The following is an 18,887-nucleotide window of genomic DNA, read 5'->3' as shown; positions in this document are numbered from 1 at the left end:
AAAGGCAGGACAGGTGTTATGTTGCAGCTGTGGTATGTGGGAGCTCCTGGATGCCAAGGAGATCCAGGACAAACACATCTACAGAAAGTTTAAGCAGCTGTGGGAATTCTGGATCAGGATTATTGATCTGGAAGCCGAAGTGCAAATGCTGCGCAACGTAAAGGAGGGGGGGGAATACCTGGACACTTTGTTCCGGAAGATGGTCACACCTCTTAGAACAGGGTCATCTGTTTTGGTCAGCAGTGAGGGACAGGAGGATGTGACCATGAGTGAAACAGGTAATGGGACTGAGCAGACAGCGGTGGAGGAGCCTCAGACTTGTCAAACAGATTTGAGGTGCTCTCAACCTGTGTGGACAAAAGTGAGGTCTGCAGGGTGGATGAGCAGACTGGCCATGACACCATGGTACAGGAAGCCAGTCAAGTGGGGGGAGCAAAAAGGAGTGTAGTGGTAGTAGGGTATGGTATAGTGAGGGGGATTGGCACTGTTCTGTGCAGCCGAGAGCGTGAGTCCAGAAGGCTGTGTTGCCTACCTGGTGCCAGGGTCCGGGACATCTGCTCAGGGCCGGACAGGAACTTGGAGTGGGAGGGGGAGGATCCAGTTGTCGTGGTCTGTGTACCGTGGTCCGTGGTCCTACCAACGATGTAGGTAGGACTAGGAAAGAGGTTCTGCTTAGACTGTATGAGGAGCTAGGCACCAAATTGAAGAGCAGAACCTCAAGGGTAATAATCTCTGGATTATTACCTGAGCCACGTGTCAATTGGCAGAGGGCACATAAGATTACTGAAATGAATAGATGGCTCAAAGGCTAGTGTGGCGGAAGTGGGTTTCGATTCTTGCGGCATTGGCACCAGTACTGGGATAAGTGGGGTCTGTACCGTTAGGATGGTCTGCACCTGAACTGTGCTGGGTGCAGTGTTCAGCAAATCGTACAACTAGGGAAGTAGAGAGGGCTTCAAACTAAACAAGGGAGGAAAAGGATCAAGCTTGGGTAGATGTAGCAAATCAAGGGGTAGAGTCAAGGCAGTAGAGCAGAATAGTAATACGGGAAATTGTTGTGGAGGAAATATAACCACCCTTGAGTCCACGGGATTAAAGCAAATAAGGACTTTATTTTATCAAGCATATGCAAGGGAGAAGTCCTCTGGTTCACCCAAAGAGCTTCTCAGTGAAACACTGTCTGTAGCACACATTTGTAGAATACAAGAACCACTACTCATTTGTTCACACGACCCCGACACATTCCAGGTCTGCAGCTTGATCAACAACCTGGATTGTAGTGTATTGCCCCACAAACATTTTCCTGCTATCTCCTCCCAAACCTTGAAGCTGCCAGCTTCCATAGTTTACTGCTTGTATCATCTCCAGCCTTTCCCCCTATCTCTTTGATTAGTGAAGCAAGAAAATACGGAAGTATGGGGTTGAAGGTGATTTAGAGCTTTGGATCAGAAATTGGCTAGCTGAAAGAAGACAGAGGGTGGTGGTTGATGGCAAATGTTCATCCTGGAGTTTAGTTACTAGTGGTGTACTGCAAGGATCTGTTTTGGGGCCACTGCTGTTTGTCATTTTTATAAATGACCTGGAAGAGGGTGTAGAAGGGTGGGTTAGTAAATTTGCAGATGACACTAAGGTCGGTGGAGTTGTGGATAGTGCCGAAGGATGTTGTAGGGTACAGAGGGACATAGATAGGCTGCAGAGCTGGGCTGAGAGATGGCAAATGGAGTTTAATGCAGAAAAGTGTGAGGTGATTCACTTTGGAAGGAGTAACAGGAATGCAGAGTACTGGGCTAATGGGAAGATTCTTGGTAGTGTAGATGAACAGAGAGATCTTGGTGTCCAGGTGCATAAATCCCTGAAGGTTGCTAACCAGGTTAATAGGGCTGTTAAGAAGGCATATGGTGTGTTAGCTTTTATTAGTAGGGGGGTCGAGTTTCGGAGCCACGAGGTCATGCTGCAGCTGTACAAAACTCTGGTGAGACCACACCTGGAGTATTGCGTGCAGTTCTGGTCACCGCATTATAGGAAGGATGTGGAAGCTATGGAAAGGGTGCAGAGGAGATTTACTAGGATGTTGCCTGGTATGGAGGGAAGGTCTTACGAGGAAAGGCTGAGGGACTTGAGGTTGTTTTCGTTGGAGAGAAGGAGGAGGAGAGGTGACTTAATAGAGACATATAAGATAATCAGAGGGTTAGATAGGGTGGATAGTGAGCATCTTTTTCCTCGGATGGTGATGGCAAACACGAGGGGACATAGCTTCAAGTTGAGGGGTGATAGATATAGGACAGATGTGAGAGGTAGTTTCTTTACTCAGAGAGTAGTAAGGGCGTGGAACGCCCTGCCTGCAGCAGTAGTAGATTCGCCAACTTTAAGGGCATTTAAGTGGTCATTGGATAGACATATGGATGAAAATGGAATAGTGTAGGTCAGATGGTTTCACAGGTCGGCGCAACATCGAGGGCCGAAGGGCCTGTACTGCGCTGTAATGTTCTAAAAAAAAAGACAGCATGTTTACACAGATGTGGAGGCAATTAAATAGAGTTGTACAGTTCCAGCAAGCATCCCATCATTCAATGGGCCCCTCACAACTACAGTAATTCTTCTAAACTAATTAATACATCCTAATACTAATTCTATAAATGTTACCCTTCTGGTCCCACTTCAGAAATGAAGGTCAGGGAATGGCAGGAAGGGACAGCAAGACCACACCGACAGTCAAAACTAAATGTTACAAAGATAACAAAAAGACAAAACTAAAGGTTCTGTATCTGCTTGCACGTAGCATTCATAGCAAAGTAGATGAACTGATAGTGCACATTGAAATAAATAAATATGATCTGATAGCCATTACGGAGACATGGCTGCAGGATGACAAGGATTGGGTCCTGAATATTGAGGAGTATATGGCATTCAAGAAGAATAGGAAGCTAGATAAAGGTGGAGGGGTAGCACTGTTAATCAAGGATGGTATTGGTGCAATAGTTAGAGATGACCTTGGTTCAGGAGATCAGGATGTAGAATCGGTTTGGGTGAAGATGAAGAACAGTAGGGGAAAGAAGTCACTAGTGGGAGTGGTCTACAGGCCCCCTAACAATAATCACAATGTAAGACGAAGTATAGATGAAGAAATATTGGGTGCTTGTGACAAAGGAACGGCAATAATCATGGGTGAATTTAATCTACATATAAACTGGAAAAATCAAACGAACATAAGAATTAGGAGCAGGAGTAGGCCACTCGGCACCTCGAACCTGCTCCGCTATTCGATAACTGATTATTCCACATTTCCACCACTCCGATAACCTTTCACCCCCTTGCTTATCAAGAATCTAACTGTCTCTGCCTTAAAAATATTCAAAGACTCTGCTTCCACCGCCTTCTGAGGAAGAGAATTCCAAAGACTCACGACCCTCTGAGGGAAAAAAATTTCTCCTCATCTCTGTTTTAAATGGGCGACCCTTTATTTTTAAACAGTGACCCCTAGCTCTAGATTCTCTCTCAAGGGGAAACATTCTTTCTACGTCCGCCCTGTCAAGACCCCTCAGGATCTTATATGTTTCAATCAAGTTGCCTCTTACTCTTCTAAATTCCAGCAGATACAAGCCTAGCCTATCCAGTCTTTCCTCGTAAGACAGCCTGCCCATTCTAGGTATTAGTCTAGTAAACCTTCTGTGAACTGCCTCCAATGCATTTACATTCTTCCTTAAATAAGGAGACCAATACTGTACACAGTACTCCAGATGTGGTCTCACCAATGCCCTTATACAGCTGAAGCATAATCTCCCTACTTTTGTATTCAATTCCCCTCATGATAAACAATAACATTCTATTAGCTTTCCTAATTACGTGCTGTAACTGCATACTAACCTTTTGCGATTCATGCACTAGGACACCCAGATCCCTCTGCATCTCAGAGCTCTGCAGTCTCTCACCATTTAGATAATATGCTTTTTTATTTTTCCTGCCAAAGTGGACAATTTCACATTTTCCCACATTATACTCCATTTGCCAGGTCTTTGCCCACTCAGTTAACTGATCTATATCACTTTGTAGCTCCTTATGTCCTATTCACAAATTACTTTCCTACTTATCTTTGTGTCAGATTGGCAAAGCAATAGTAGCCTGGATGAGGAGTTCATAGAATGCTTTTGAGATAGTTTCTTAGAGCAGCACATTCTGGAACCAACCAGAGAGCAGTTTATATTAGACTTGGTATTGTGTAATGTGACAGGATTAATTAATGACCTCAGAGTAAAGGCACCTCTAGGTAGCAGCGACCACAATATGATTAAATTTTACATCCAGTTTGAAAGAGAGAAGAGTGGGTCTAAGACTAGTATTGTAAACTTAAATAAGGGCAACTATGTGGGCATGAAAGCTGAGCTAGCTGAAGTGAACTGGGTTACTAGGCAAGGAGTTAGATCAATAGAGAAGCAGTGGCAGACATTTAAAGGGATATTTCAGAATACTCAGAATAAGTATATTCCTACTATGAAGAAAAATTCGAAGGGGAGGACCCACCATCCGTGATTAACGAAAAAATTTAAGGAAAGCATCAAATTTAAGGAGAAAGCATATAATTGCGCAAAGATGAGAAGCAGGTCAGACGATTGGTCAGAATATAAAGAACAGCAGAGAATGACTAAAAGGTTAATCAGGAGAAAGAAATTAGAGTACGAGAGGAAGGTAGCTAAAAATGTAAAAATACATAGCAAGAATTTCTTCAGGTATTTAAAAAGGAAAAGAATAAGTACAGTGAATGTTGGTCCTCTAGAGAGTGAGAATGGAGAGTTAATAGTAGATAATAAGGAAATGGCGGATGAAATATTTTGCTTCTGTCTTCACTATAGAGGATGCAAAAACATTTCAGTAATAGCTATAAATCAGGAGGTGGAAAGAGGAGAGGAACTTGGTGAAATTATAATCACCAGGGAAGTGGTAATGAGCAAACTGATGAAGCTGCAGGCCGACAAGCCCCCCGGGTCCTGATGGGCCTCATCCTAGGATCTTAAAAGAGGTGGCTAATGAGGCAGTAGATGCATTGGTGTTAACTTTTCAAAATTCACTAGGTTCTGGAAAGGTTCCATCTGACTGGAAAATAGCAAATATAACCCCTCTAATCAAGAAGGTGGGGGGGGTGGGGAGGCAGAAAACAGGTAACGTCTGTCGTGGGGAAGGCGTTAGAATCGATCATTAAGGAGGCTATAGCTGGGTACTTAGAAAAACTCAAGGTAATCGGGAATAGTCAGCATGGTTTTGTGAAAGGGAAATCATGTTTAACCAATTTATTGGAGAAACACGCACTGTGGATAAAGGGGAGCCCATTAATATACTGTACTTGGATTTCCAGAAGGCACCTGACAAGGTGCCACATAAAAGGTTATTGTGCAACGTAGGAGCTCATGGTGTAGGGGGTAACATATTAGCATGGATAGAAGATTGTCTGGCTGGCAGAAAACAGAGTATATATAAATGGGTCCTTTTCTGATTGGCAGGATGTGACGAGTGGAGTCCCACAGGGGTCTGTGCTGGGGCCTCAACTTTTTACAATTTATATCAATGACTTGGATGAGGGGAGCAATGGCACGGTTGCTAAATTTGCAGACGACACAAAGATAGGTAGGAAAGTTTGTTGTGAAGAGGACATAAGGATTTTGCAGACCGATATAGATAGGTTGAGTGAGTGGGCAAAAATCTGGCAGATGTAGTATAATATGGGAAAATGTGAAGTTGTTCACTTTGGCAGGAAAAATAAAAAAGCAGAATGTTACTGAAACAGAACGACTGCAGAATTCCAAGGTGCAGAGGGATCTAGGTGTTCCAGTGCATGAGACACAAAAAGTTAGTATGCAGGTACAGCAAGTAATAAAGAAGGCTAATGGAATGCTATCCTTTATTACGAGAAAAATTGAAAATAAAAGTAAGGATGTTATGCTTCAGTTATACAGGGCATCGGTGAGACCACATCTCGAATACTGTGTGCAGTTTTGGTCTCCTTATTTAAGGAAGGATGTAAATGCATTGGAGGTGGTTCAGAGAAGGTTTACTAGATTGATACCTGGAAAGAGCGGGTTGTCTTATGAGGAAAGATTGGACAGACTGGGCTTGTTTTCACTGGAGTTTAGAAGAGTGAGGGGAGACTTGATTGAAGTATATAAGATCCTGAACAGTCTTGACAAGGTGGATGTGGAAAGGATGTTTCCTCTTGTTGGTGAGTCCAGAACTAGGGGGCACTGTTTTAAAATTAGGGGTTGCCCTTTTATGACAGGCATGAGGAGAAATTTTTCTGCCTTGATGGTGGAGGCGGGGTCATTGAATATTTTTAAGGCGGAGGCAGATAGATTCTTGTTAGACAGGGGAATCAAAGGTTATCGGGGGTAGATGGAAGTGTGGAATTCAAGACACAAACAGATCAGCCATGATCTTATTGAATGGCAGAGCAGGCACGAGGGGCCGAATGGCCTATTTCTGCTCCTAATTCGTATGTTCGCATGCTTACATCTCTTCCAATTTTCATTTCCTTTACAGGACAGATGTAAAACAGATTGCCAATACACTATTTTCAATTTAGTACCAGTGCACGAAGTAAAATTTGCCCTTTCAATTAGACTGCTTGGGAAGCAAGATGAGAAATCTGCCAATTCTGGGCTTGGCCACTGGAGGGAGCACTGCACAACAATAGAGATCTTCATCTCAGCAAAGGAAGAGAAACTCTCGCCTGTCAAGTTCAAATTACAGCAGTGCAGCTGCTGTCACTGATCAGAATGGCATTGATGGCAGCTGTGCACAGGTTCACAGTCCACCCCTTCCCCCAGCCATTCCAATTGAAGGAGGAATCCATCAGGCAGAAATCAATAATAGCAGAAACCTACATGAGGATGAACAGCAAGCACTATAGTAATATTCTGAAATTAATTGTAGACTTTACTCAAATTCAGGAGTCATATTAATCATAAGATAGTTGGGTTTTTTTTTTGGAAACCAAATGCAATGATCTAACTGGTTACATTCATTTGTTCAAGGTATTTTCATTAGCTTCAAACATTATTGATACTGCTTGGACCTACAGGCTATTGTCAGAATCTGTTCATATTTAAAAGATGTTCTTCAAGTTTTATTTGATTACTACAAATGAGCAATATTAAACAATACTTTATTAGTGATTGCCATGAAAGAGGGGATTGAAAGAGAAACACAAACTTTGAACATTTCACTGCTACAGATCTATTTTAAGTCTAGGTTTAAAAAATCAACAGCCAATAGTTTAGTTTGTATTGGTATGGTATGCAGGTAGTATTTTGCATATGGAAGAGGGGACAAGGTGCAAATAAATTTGCATATTATCAGAAGTGTTATTCATTCCTGTGGTAAATGAGGTCACGTGTCCTGAGTGCTGTTTGGCTCGTGTCAGCATTGGTTAGCACCGCAGCCTCACAGCTCCAGGGACCTGGGTTCAATTCTGGGTACTGCCTGTGCGGAATTTGCAAGTTCTCCCTGTGACCGCGTGGGTTTTCGCCGGGTACTCCGGTTTCCTCCCACAGCCAAAGACTTGCAGGTGATAGGTGAATTTTCCATTGTAAATTGCCCCTAGTATAGGTAGGTGGTAGGGGAATATAGGGACAGGTGGGGATGTGGTAGGAATATGGGATTAGTGTAGGATTAGTATAAATGGGTGGTTGATGGTTGGCACAGACTCGGTGGGCCAAAGGGTCTGTTTCAGTGCTGTATCTCTAAATAAGTTGGTAGCACTCTTGCCTCTGAGTCAGATGGTTGTGTGTTCAAGGCTGACATTCCAGTGCAGTACTGAGGGAGCGCTGCACTGCCAAGGTGTCGTCTTTCGGCTGAGATGTTAAACTGAGGTCTTGCCTGCCCTCTCAGTTGTGTGTAAAAGTTCCATGGCACTATTTTGAAGAAGAGCAGGGGAGTTATTCTTGGTGTCTTGGCCAATATTTATCCCTCATCATAAAAAAGCAGCTTATCCGATAATTATCTCATTGCTGTCTGTGGGAGCTTTTTGTGCACAAATTGGCTGCTGCATTCCCTATATTGCAACAATAACTACAGTTCAAAAGTACTTAATGGGCTTAAAGCACTTTGAATCATCCAGTGGTCACGAAAGGTGCTATATAAATACAAGTTTTTTTTTTACTTTGTGGTAGAAAGGGAGCAGTTGCTGGGACATACTTTCTTGAGCCACCTGATACGAGCAGTACTCCATAGAGCTGAACTGTTCAGACATCTTGACCAAGTTGGACAATGGGAATACTTGAGGTTAGACACAAGGACTGGCGGAAGGGAGAAGCAAATGGGAAAATTCAGAGTGTGGTGATCAGTAATCTGATTTGTCTCCTTTGCAACTTACTGCTTTCTTTGAAGGATGAAGAAATAAGAAGGCTTCATGCAACAATATCTTTCAAGAATTTCATTGAGGCTAAAGGACACAGGGAACCAGAGGTAAAGAGAAATCTAATCAAGTAAAAATACACAACAGATTACACAGGTGGAGCGAAGTTGTAAGCTCAAAAATATTTGCTGATACGTGAAATCAGGCCAGTGTAAAAGCTGGTTAATGTAAAATCACAGTCCTGTATAATGCACCTATACACAATGGGCTTTAATCACTATTTGCTCGTCCGACGCCCTTTCCAAGCCTGCTACAGATTTCAGAGTGACTAAATGTGACAGTTTTCATTTTCTTGTTTGAATGCACAGGCATTCCTAAAAACAGATTTCCAGTGATGGTCTGACAATTACTTGCTTTTAAACTGCTTAATGTTAAATGTTAGTTTGATGTTATTGTCATTAACTGCTGCATTCCCTATATTGCAACAATAACTACAGTTCAAAAGTACTTAATGGGCTTAAAGCACTTTGAATCATCCAGTGGTCACGAAAGGTGCTATATAAATAATGTCAATTAATGAACTCCACTTAAATGTTATTGTGCACTCTTGCATTGTGCACACTGCAAGGGGCCAAGGGGACATGATGCAATTTCTATATTATGCTTTGGTGAATTATGTTGCTAATGCAGGTGAAGGACATCAATGTTGGGGAAATGTAAGCGTTTTCCAATTTTGGCACCTATTGTTAGCAATGTGTACTCCCAGGAAGAGTAAACCCTGACAGATATCAGCAAAAACCACAGAAGACGAACTTCTACTGCACCAGTGCATTGTAGTCTTGGTCATCAATATTGCCAAATTAGTATCATTGACACTAAATGATGTAGAATATTTGCTAGGAACTGGGTAGATAATGCCTCTCTATTAGCTAAAATAGCTTATGAAAAGACTTTTATTTCCTCAGTCTGAGGTGGAATCAAACCCAAGTTCTAGAGATGAGTAAATGATGCTTAAGCACACTGCACTACTTGGCTAACTCTTCGTGTTAGTTTTGCGGTGGAACAGTTTTCTTTGCTTTTCAGGGCTCCTGACAAATATTCCCAAAACTACATTTGTTCCCTTTGGGACCAATACCAATTTATTTTGGTATAACTGGATTCAGATGCATTTCCAAAATTTATAACTGCACTATATCACGATATTAAACTTCAGAGTACTCAGACTTGAAATGTTTGGACATGTATCGTTAAGCACTAAAAGACAATTTAATTTTTTAAAACAGGAGGGGCGACACAATGAGGGGAATTTTCCTGGCCCCTTAGAGAGAGGTTTGGAGGTTGTGGTGGGGGAGGGGGGCAGGAAAATAGGGGAAAACCTTGTCCAGATGGTGCTCCAATGTGGTCTCACCTTCGGGCGAATTTCTCAGGGGTGGGTTGTGAGTGGAATCGAGGGGCAGACAATTAAAATCGTTAAAGCCCCAATTACCAGCGATTTCCAGAAATAGAGGCAAGTTGCTGATCTCGCACAGCCCCCGCTGTGTCAGGAGCCTGGTAACACATCGGAGACAGTTCTATGGCGGGAGGTTGGATTGCCATCATATCACTTTGCAATGCTTACATAAAGGAGCAGAACAATTATATGCAGCACATTGGCAGGCAAATGCATTCATTTGGAGGAGTTTCCCTCCAAACTGATGCACCTTACAGGTCTGGCCCTTAGCTTTTGCATGTCATTTGGACCATTAGGTGAGCGCCTCCATCTTGACGTGGCCCCTCACTCTCCCTCTGCCTGAGCAATGTTCACCTTTCCCAGTGGGGCTGCCGGCCAGCCCTCCCTTTGTCCAGCCCTCCCACACCCATGTGTCGCCCACTGTCCCTAATTGGACAGTGAACGCAGAGGCGGCTTACTAATTGGCCGCCTCACGTAAACTTAAGCCAACGGGTGTGTTGCTGAGAAGCACGAGCTTGGGAAATGGTCTGATGGCGGGTTCCCTATGCATGCAGGAAAATTCAGCCCAAAGTGTCTGATGGCATTTAATTGAATAATTGCCCCTTGACCTATAGACTTCTCTGTGCTTGAAAATGTCATTCCAACCAGTACAATCCTTCCTCTTGTTTCATTAATTTTTCCACCACCCCCACCAATTATAAGTCTTATCTGTGCTTAGTGATTAAGATGAAAAAGGAAAAGCATAACTGGACTGTGAATTGAATACCATTCACAGAAAATAAAAATAGTTCAAATGAAGAATTGACTATCATGATATTAAAAATGAATTTACCATAACCAAGGGAGAGGCAATTAGTGACTAAAGTGAATTGTTAGAAAGCTTGGGGTGGGGGCAGGGAAGCATGCATCTTAACTGAAACATCACCATGGCAACTGACCAGCAAAGCACAGATGTACGGGAGGGTAGATGGGAAGATGGTCTCTGAGCAGTAGGGAGGGAAAACTGAAAGAAAAACTTGTTGTTGGAGGAAAGCAAGGACAATGACATTTTCTAGTACATTTTCTAGAGTTGAAAGAGAATGTGCCGGAATAAAGTAACTGAGATCTTTCAAAATATGAAGATCCACACAACCCATTTACTTCCAGATTTGAGGTATCCAGCACTTTTGTGGTACTTCAAACATGTTGAGATCTCACACATTCTCAGTTCCATTTTCAGGTCTTGTGTATTACACACTAAATTACCAAAATAAAAACAAGTAAAATTAGACTGAATTCACTGTCTTCCTCATTTAACTGCAGAAGATAACTGGACATCAAGCATGTGCAGCTTTGCTGCTTGTGAATGTTGTGCTCGGAACTGAAAATTAGTGTTTCTCAGTGCAAGTGGGAACATCACCACCTGCAAGTTCCCCTCCAAGCCACACACCATCCTGACTTGGAACTATATCGCCGTTCCATCACTGTCACTCGGTCAAAATCCCGGAACTCACTTCCTAACAGCACTGCAGGTGTACCTACACCCCAAGGACTGCAGCGGTTCAAGAAGGCAGCTCATCACCACCTTCTCAAGGGAAATTAGGGATGGGCAATAAATGCTGGCCGAGCCAGCGATGCCCACATCTCATGATCGAATAAATAAATGCCGAGATTTGCCCAGCCCAAATTCTGCCACTGAGCTGGTCAGAGTTTGTGGGATCAGGGGAGGTTGCCCCCAGTTCCACGGCTTTGACAGGCTGGGCGAGAGCTGGAGGTTCGCTCCTCAATGAGGCCTAACCAAGATCTTGTACAAAGACAGAATCAAATGTTTTGTATTGTAGTGTGTTTCTGCATAACTACGGACTCTGTAAATTAAATAAAGGAATACTGTAGAAAGTAATGTGCATTTATATTATAATAACCCGATTGTTAACGTGAACCTTCCTTAAGTTGGCCTCACCCATTAAGGATGCAAATTTGAATTGCTGTAAATAAATATGCCAGAGGTCAATCACAACTTAATAACATGCTGGTAAGGGAAGTTTGCAGATTGTCAGGTACTTGTAAATTTACAGCTCCACATGAATCTGCAAATTTTCTTCAACAAAAACCTCTACTTGACCTCCGTGTGAAATGAGTGTCTTTTTTTTCTCATTTCTTTAAATATTTGTGGCACTGGAATGAGACATCTGAAGTTTAATGGGTGTTCTCAACTTTTAATTTATGCAAACAGATCTCTTGTAGCAGTGAGTCAGGAGAAATAATTGATTGTGACATCTGAAGTGTGATGGTTAAAGCGTGACAGGAAGCAATTGTGACACTTGTTAATCTGTTAATTGTGTATCAATTGTTTGATTATATGCAGGTGGAGGGTGTTAATTGGGGTCTTACTTGAGCACTTATAAGCAGACACTTACTGAGACTGGTGAGGGGTTTGACTGAGGAGCTATATGTTTGTAGTCCTTTTATTCTTCACAATAAATATGAAACTGAGTAAAGATAGGCTCCAGCATTATCCTTCCAGAACAAACTTTCTGCAGTTTAGCATGGTAGCAAAGGATGTTGCCTAAAGCTGAAGGTTGGAAACTAGGAATTTTTTATTTTTACATTGAAAACTAAAACCTCATTGGCTATTGTGGAAAATATGGTAGAAAGCAAGTGTAAATTGTCAGGGTTTGATTGCTCTCCAATGTTTTGGATCTGAACCATATGATCAGTGGAAGAATGAAGTGGATATGTGGACATAGGTTACATCTCTACCAAAGAGGAAACAAGGTATGGCCTTGGCGTTGTCACTTCCTACCAGAAGTAAAATCAGAAGTAACGTGACCTGGATGCTTGTCAGTTGGATACAAATGAAGGATTGGATCTTCTGTTAGAATTCTTAGATAAAATTTACAAGAAAGATGACCTAATGAATGTGTATGAGGCATAGTCAGACTTTAATAGATTTCAGAAAACAGATGGTTATTCAATGGAGGAATATATCATGGACTTCAACTGACTGTATAGAAGAATCAGGAAATTCAATTTGGAGATCCCTGGTTCAGTGCTAGCATTTAAATTGCTAGATTGTGCTAGGGTGTTGTATATGGACAGGCTCCTAGTTTTAACTGGGGTTCGATTCTTGGATCAAGTGGCTGTTGGATCAAATGTCTGCTGCCTTAAAGAAATTCCTGGGGAAGCAATCATTCCTACAGCCTTGGTAGAACAAACAAGGCATTCTGTGGTGACACAGAGAATGAAGGACTCAATATTTCAAGTTAGATTTTGAAATGGCCCAGATACATAAAGCAGACATAAAGATAGAAGGAATGAGGATGAAAGCACCTTTAACAGGTCTGACTAATACAGTGGAAGGCAGAACTGGAACAGCAATCATAGGTAAATAAATCCAAGGAATGTCAAAGGAACAGTTAATTGGTGCTTCAGATGTGACTCAAAGTATCATGATGCAATGAACTGCCCTAAGCTGAGAGGCAGAGTCCTTGAACTAACACACGACACAGAAAATTCTGAGGCAGAAGAGGTGAATGCTGATGAATATGAACGAATTGTACTAGTCACAAAGAGTTTTAGTCCGATGATGAATGTGTTAGTTGCAGATCCGTTCAACTGTGCTGTATTGGATAGTGCTTGCACATCGACAGAATGTGGAACTGATTGGTTATAATGTTATCTGGATTCACTTAGTAATGAGGATCAATACAAGGTTAAGGAGTATAAACGTACTACCAGCTTTACGTTTGGTAATGACAATACATTGAAATCACTGAAGAGAGTAGTAATTCCATGTAAAATAGCTGGAGTAAGTCACTTTATATGTAGTCTCTAGTGAGATACCTTTACCGTTGAGTAAACCTTCAATGAAAAAGGCACAAATGAAACTTGATATGGAGCATGATAGGGCAACTATTTTTGGAAAGTTAGTGAATTTGCAGTTTACCCAGTCAAGGCATTATTGTATACCCTTAACAAAACCTGATGTTTCTAGTCAGATTGTTCGAGAAGTATTAATGGCATCAGGTGTTAAGAATCAGATTAAAAAGCAAATTGTCTTAAAGTTACATAGATAATTTGCTCACCCTTCTTGTCAGATTAAAAAACACTACTAAAGGATGCAGGTGTGATTGAAGAGTATACAAGGGTAATACAAGAGATTAGTGAAAAGTGTGTAACTTGTAAATTGGAGGACTCCATCCCATCCTATTGTCAGCCTTCCATTGGCACATGACTTGAACAAGGTAGTTGCCATGGATTTAAAGGTATGGAACAAAGACAAGAATATTTTCATTCTACATTTTATAGACCTAGCAACTAGATTTAGTCTTTCTACAATAATAGCAAGGACAAAAGGCTGATTATAGGCAAAATTATGGAGAAATGGATAGTGTCATGGACCTATAGGTTTTTTTTTTTGGAATGTGGTTTGCCTTTAAGGTTTGCAAGGGATCAGTATTGCTTTGAACCAGCAAGCCTCAGGAGTTATAGGAAGATGCATTTTCATTGCCTTAGAAACAGCCATTTGGAGACTGCGATTCAAAGGGTACATTCTCATTACCATAGATCTAGCCACTGGGAGTGAGTCTGATGCAATACATTTGTTGCAATTCAGTTTTAAACTGGTCTTTAGTTGATAGTTTGTTCTAACAGAACACAACTGTGATGTTTAGCACACCTGAAAAAGAGCTCTCAACCATTTAAACTGAAGGAATAGGAATTTAGTCTGTTTAATTATTATATCTCAAAATTCTAAAACATCAAGTGAAAAACAGATCTCTGATAATTTAAACTGAAGGGAGGGAAGTTAGACTTTTATCCCTCAAAAACTCTAAAGTCAGATTGATTCTGTTGAAAGTGTTTCCAAGTCATTAATTGTCGAAATTTGCTGGAGAAGGAAAGCAGCATTCTGTGAGGACTTCAAGCAACATTGGACTGTAAATTTGCAAGGCCTCTAATTTTTCTATTTTAAATGTTGTTCATATCTTCAGAGTGTTTAAGAATTTAGTTCTTCTAATTAGAGTTAATTTGTTGATTTAAAGACGCCTGGTTTGGTTAGCCTCATTCGGGGGTTAATAATGGTACAATCTGGCTGGGTTTTTCTTTCATTTGGAAAGTTAAAATGATATGTTAGCCAATCTGTGGAGCGACGGGATTGAATTAATAGTGCGTTCGTCCCACCACAATCAGAATCGTATATTTTGATTGGGGGCTTTGACTGGCGCAGTCAGTCGTAACAATAGGGACTGGGCTTGGGAAACCTAAGTTTCTGACTGATGGAGGGGAATTTGCCAATGACGAGTTCAGGGATATGTGTGAAAACATGAATATTATGGTTATGAATACTGCAGCTGAAAGTCCTTTCGGCAATGGGCTCTGAAAGAAATCACGCTGTGGTTGATGAAATGCTGCATAAAATCTTAGCTGACCAGCCAAACTGCAAGTTGACAACTGCCCTGGCATGGGCGGTTCATGCGAAGAATTCACTTCAGATGGTTGGAAGATATAATCCCAAATTGCCTTCAACACTGCAACAGTTCTCCTGCTCTAGAAGGCACTGCAACTAGTTCCATTTTACTACACATTTAAATGCTTTGCAGGGAGATGGGCTTTCATCAAGGCTGAGGTCTCTGAGAATATTTGCAGAGCTCTGTGGCATCGTATAAGGCCATCTGAGGTGGAATTTAGTTCAGGAGATTTGGTGTATTATAAAAGAGAGGGTCATAGGGAATGGAAGGGTCCTGGTAAATAATCGGTCATGATGGTAAGACAGTTTTTAAGCATGGAAATCAAACTGTTAAGGTTCCTCACAATTGATCGGGGTTGATTACTAAATTTCAGAATCTCAGCAGTTGATAGAGGGAAATGATGCACCTCAAATACTTGTGTGTTTTGTGATGAAAGTCCTGAGGAACAGAATGCGGTAGACCAAGATTTAGATAGTAACATGAGCAATCATGATACTCGAGCCATCTCATCCAAAGGACAATTGCCTCGAGTAAGTGCTCGGTTAGCATATATTCCACAGGGGTCTAATAGATGGAGGATGCAACAAATTGTGGGACGTGCAGGAAAATCTACAGGCAAGTTTAAATATTGGTTAAATGCTCAAGATGATGGTCAAGAAGCCACAGCCATGGACTAGTAGATTGGGCTTAAAGAGTGGAGGGTAAGAAAATGCAGGGCAAGTTCTAATAATGGCTCTTGCATCAGGAAACGATCCCGTACTGGAGAAAGAGCCACCGATAGTGTGCGAGGGAGATCTTCTACCAGTTCCAAAAGACATCAGACTGTTGTTTGAGCAGATTCCACAAGGAAATGAAGGCTAGAGAGCAGTCTCGGCATAAAACTAGAAGCAGAAGTCCTCAAGACTGTGAGGTTTTAGTGGCTGCCAATAAACTTGAGGATAAACTAATGAGAAGCAAAACATAAGGAATTAAAGAGTTTGGAGTCTATTCTGAGGTTCCAGATAGGGGACAGCCAGCCTTGTGATATAGATGGATTTGTACTGAAAAAGTCATTCCCAATGGAACTATTAAGGCTAAAGCGAAGCTAGTTCCAAGGGGTTTTGAAGAGCGACTCGGTGATACTGATAAAGTGGTCTCTCCTACTGCTGGAAAAGTAATCTTGAAAATCTTTTTAGCTTTTTTGGCTCATGGTGTCATGAAGGCCCCACCTGCCACAAATGAGGCATATTTTGTCTTATGAACATTGATTTTAAACTGTTGCTGGAGTGAAGAGATAACTTGTTTAAAGAGATCAACAGTGGCTGGAAAACATTTTGCATACTAAGAGGCAGTGACCAGGAGACAATAGAATGGCTCCCTGATCCAGTTAACCCAAATGGATTTTGATCACCAGATATTGAATGTGTAAGAAAGCCAGCATTCCAGGATGTCTGCTAAGATGGAGAATCCACAAACGCAGGAGTTTGTTAAAACAACTAGTCATATGACTAATCTGCTGCCCAGATTTTGTTTGTACTGCTCACAGCACAGTTTGGGTCAGATTGCAACTGAACTTGGAAGAAGAGAGCCTCTCTCCTGGCTAGCTCCCCAGAGGCAGAAATGGAAGATGAGCAAGGAAGGGAGGGTGAACAAAACCAGGAGACTGGGGTTGGAGGCCAAATGAGATGAGACAAATGGGATGGGAGGCACAGGCCAAAATGTGCTTCATGATTCTAGAAAGTTTTTTTAATAACCCAGGCCTGCTTATTTTAATAAAATATATGAATAAAGATGACTTGGAGGGGCCGGGTGCTCCAGCAATGGTGTCCGGTGCCACTGTGCAGCTGCTATTTTTAAAGGGTTTCCAGCCCTTGCATTTAATTTAAATTTTCAAAGAGACATTGCCTTAATTTATTAAAACTAATTAAATATTCCCAGCCCCGCTTCCACCTCCACAATAACCTTACATTTCATTCCTTGCTCTCTTTCCTTCTCCTCCCCACCCCCCCACCCCCACTCCCCCCTCCAAAATACTTACCTTGTCAATCTGACAAGGGGAGGGGGGGGTGCACGACAAGGCCTCACCGCTGCCAGCAATATGGGGCAGGGCCTTCCCAGCGTCCAGGCCAGTGGCGGGCCTCTCCCGGAGCCAGTTTACCCGCCACAACCCCCCAACATTGGGGTGGTCAGTAAAATTCATCCTAGGGTTTTCCATTGTAAAGATTTACATAAAAGTGTGGCTCAAACATCATGGTACAGGAAGTAAAGTTAACACAGACAGAAGTGTGTGGCATATGTGCAACATGTAATACTACAGATATTTTATATATGTATTATGTTATTGTTATACAGCACTGTTATATGGGATTGCTTTAAGAACTGCCATTTCTATATGTGTGGCCAACTATCAAATGTGTGAACTAAGCATCTGTTCGCTCCACATGGGAAAAAAACTAAGACACTCTGCTCAATCGCACTGCTATAATGGCACACCTTGTCATCTGAGCCTCTAACAGAGCTGTAAACGTTTGAGAAAAGATAGAACTGACATTTATGACTATAGCTTACAAACTCATTTAAACATTTGCAACAGGAGAAGAGTGATCCAACAGCAACATAGGTAACTTTTTTAAAATAAAAATGAGCGACCATCGCTTCCAATGGGTGACATTTGGAAGAGTTGGTGTCATTGTAAAGAGGACATTTGATATAATAACTATCTGAATGCCATCTCAAGAAGAGAAAGGATACTTATGAGTGATAGCCTTGAAATTAAGACCAAATGAAACTAGGGAGATTGTCAGATTTGAAAAAATAAATGTTGTGTAAGTGATTTGGTTTAATTGTGGTAATTTGTACATCTTAACCACTTGTTATGGTTTTAAATATTTCAGTTCCTGGTGAAACTATTTGCAACAGTTGAAGAAAATCAAATGGATAATCACAAGAGCCGATTGGAACAGGGAACTAAGTAGTGCAAACTTTCTTCTTCAGTACACACAGGATCCATTAATAATTGACATGTAATCTTAATTGTTTATATGTGATTATGATTCCTCTTAAAAATATTTGCATCTACTTTGCTTTGTTTATACTTGAGCAACAATTTTCACAATTATATATGATAGTGTAAAAATAATTGTCCACAGGAATTGTTAAATACTGTAACAATGCACATAATTGAATCCAATAAATGTGCAAGTTGTCAGATATGTTGCCTAAGCTGTGCTTGCTGAGTTTCTAATTGCATGTAGTATATATTTTCAGGAACACGATCATCTATTAAAAGGGCAAAATTATCACTTTTTATGACAAAACTAAAAACAAGTGGAGCCTCTATTATCTGCCAGAACTTTCACAAGACAAAATGTTGTCCTAGATGGCTGTTATTACTGCCAATCTCTTATTGTCTGACATAAATCAACCTCACAGCCTATGAAAGATTTTTTCCAAAAATATACTTTATTCATAAATTGCAAAATACATTACACAACAGTTCAAATTTCACATTTCATAAAGTACAATAGCGATCAGATTTTCTTTCAATAGAGAAACATGAGTTGCCTCACCACTGTTCCCATTCCATTTTACATGCAATGTACATTTTGGTGCATACAGCCCGAGGGGTTTTACACAGGTTCCAGTCCCTCGGTATACTACCATGGGAGGG

General features: G+C 41.4%; 1 protein-coding gene across 1 annotated transcript in view; it reads left to right on the top strand.

Annotated features, from left to right (window-relative positions):
- Window positions 1-18,503, top strand: part of zgc:158260 (uncharacterized protein LOC571389 homolog) — a 34,765-nt gene extending 16,262 nt beyond the window's left edge. The window contains 2 exon segments of the mRNA XM_068038519.1: window positions 8,374-8,451; window positions 18,112-18,503. Coding sequence (XP_067894620.1) covers window positions 8,374-8,451; window positions 18,112-18,192 — 159 coding nt within the window. The 3' untranslated portion in view covers window positions 18,193-18,503.
- Window positions 18,504-18,887: the final 384 nt, after the last annotated feature.

The sequence above is a fragment of the Heterodontus francisci genome, chromosome 1 (genome assembly GCF_036365525.1).
Source record: "Heterodontus francisci isolate sHetFra1 chromosome 1, sHetFra1.hap1, whole genome shotgun sequence".
Classification (NCBI taxonomy): domain Eukaryota; kingdom Metazoa; phylum Chordata; class Chondrichthyes; order Heterodontiformes; family Heterodontidae; genus Heterodontus; species Heterodontus francisci.
This window is presented reverse-complemented; position numbering and strand designations above follow the sequence as displayed.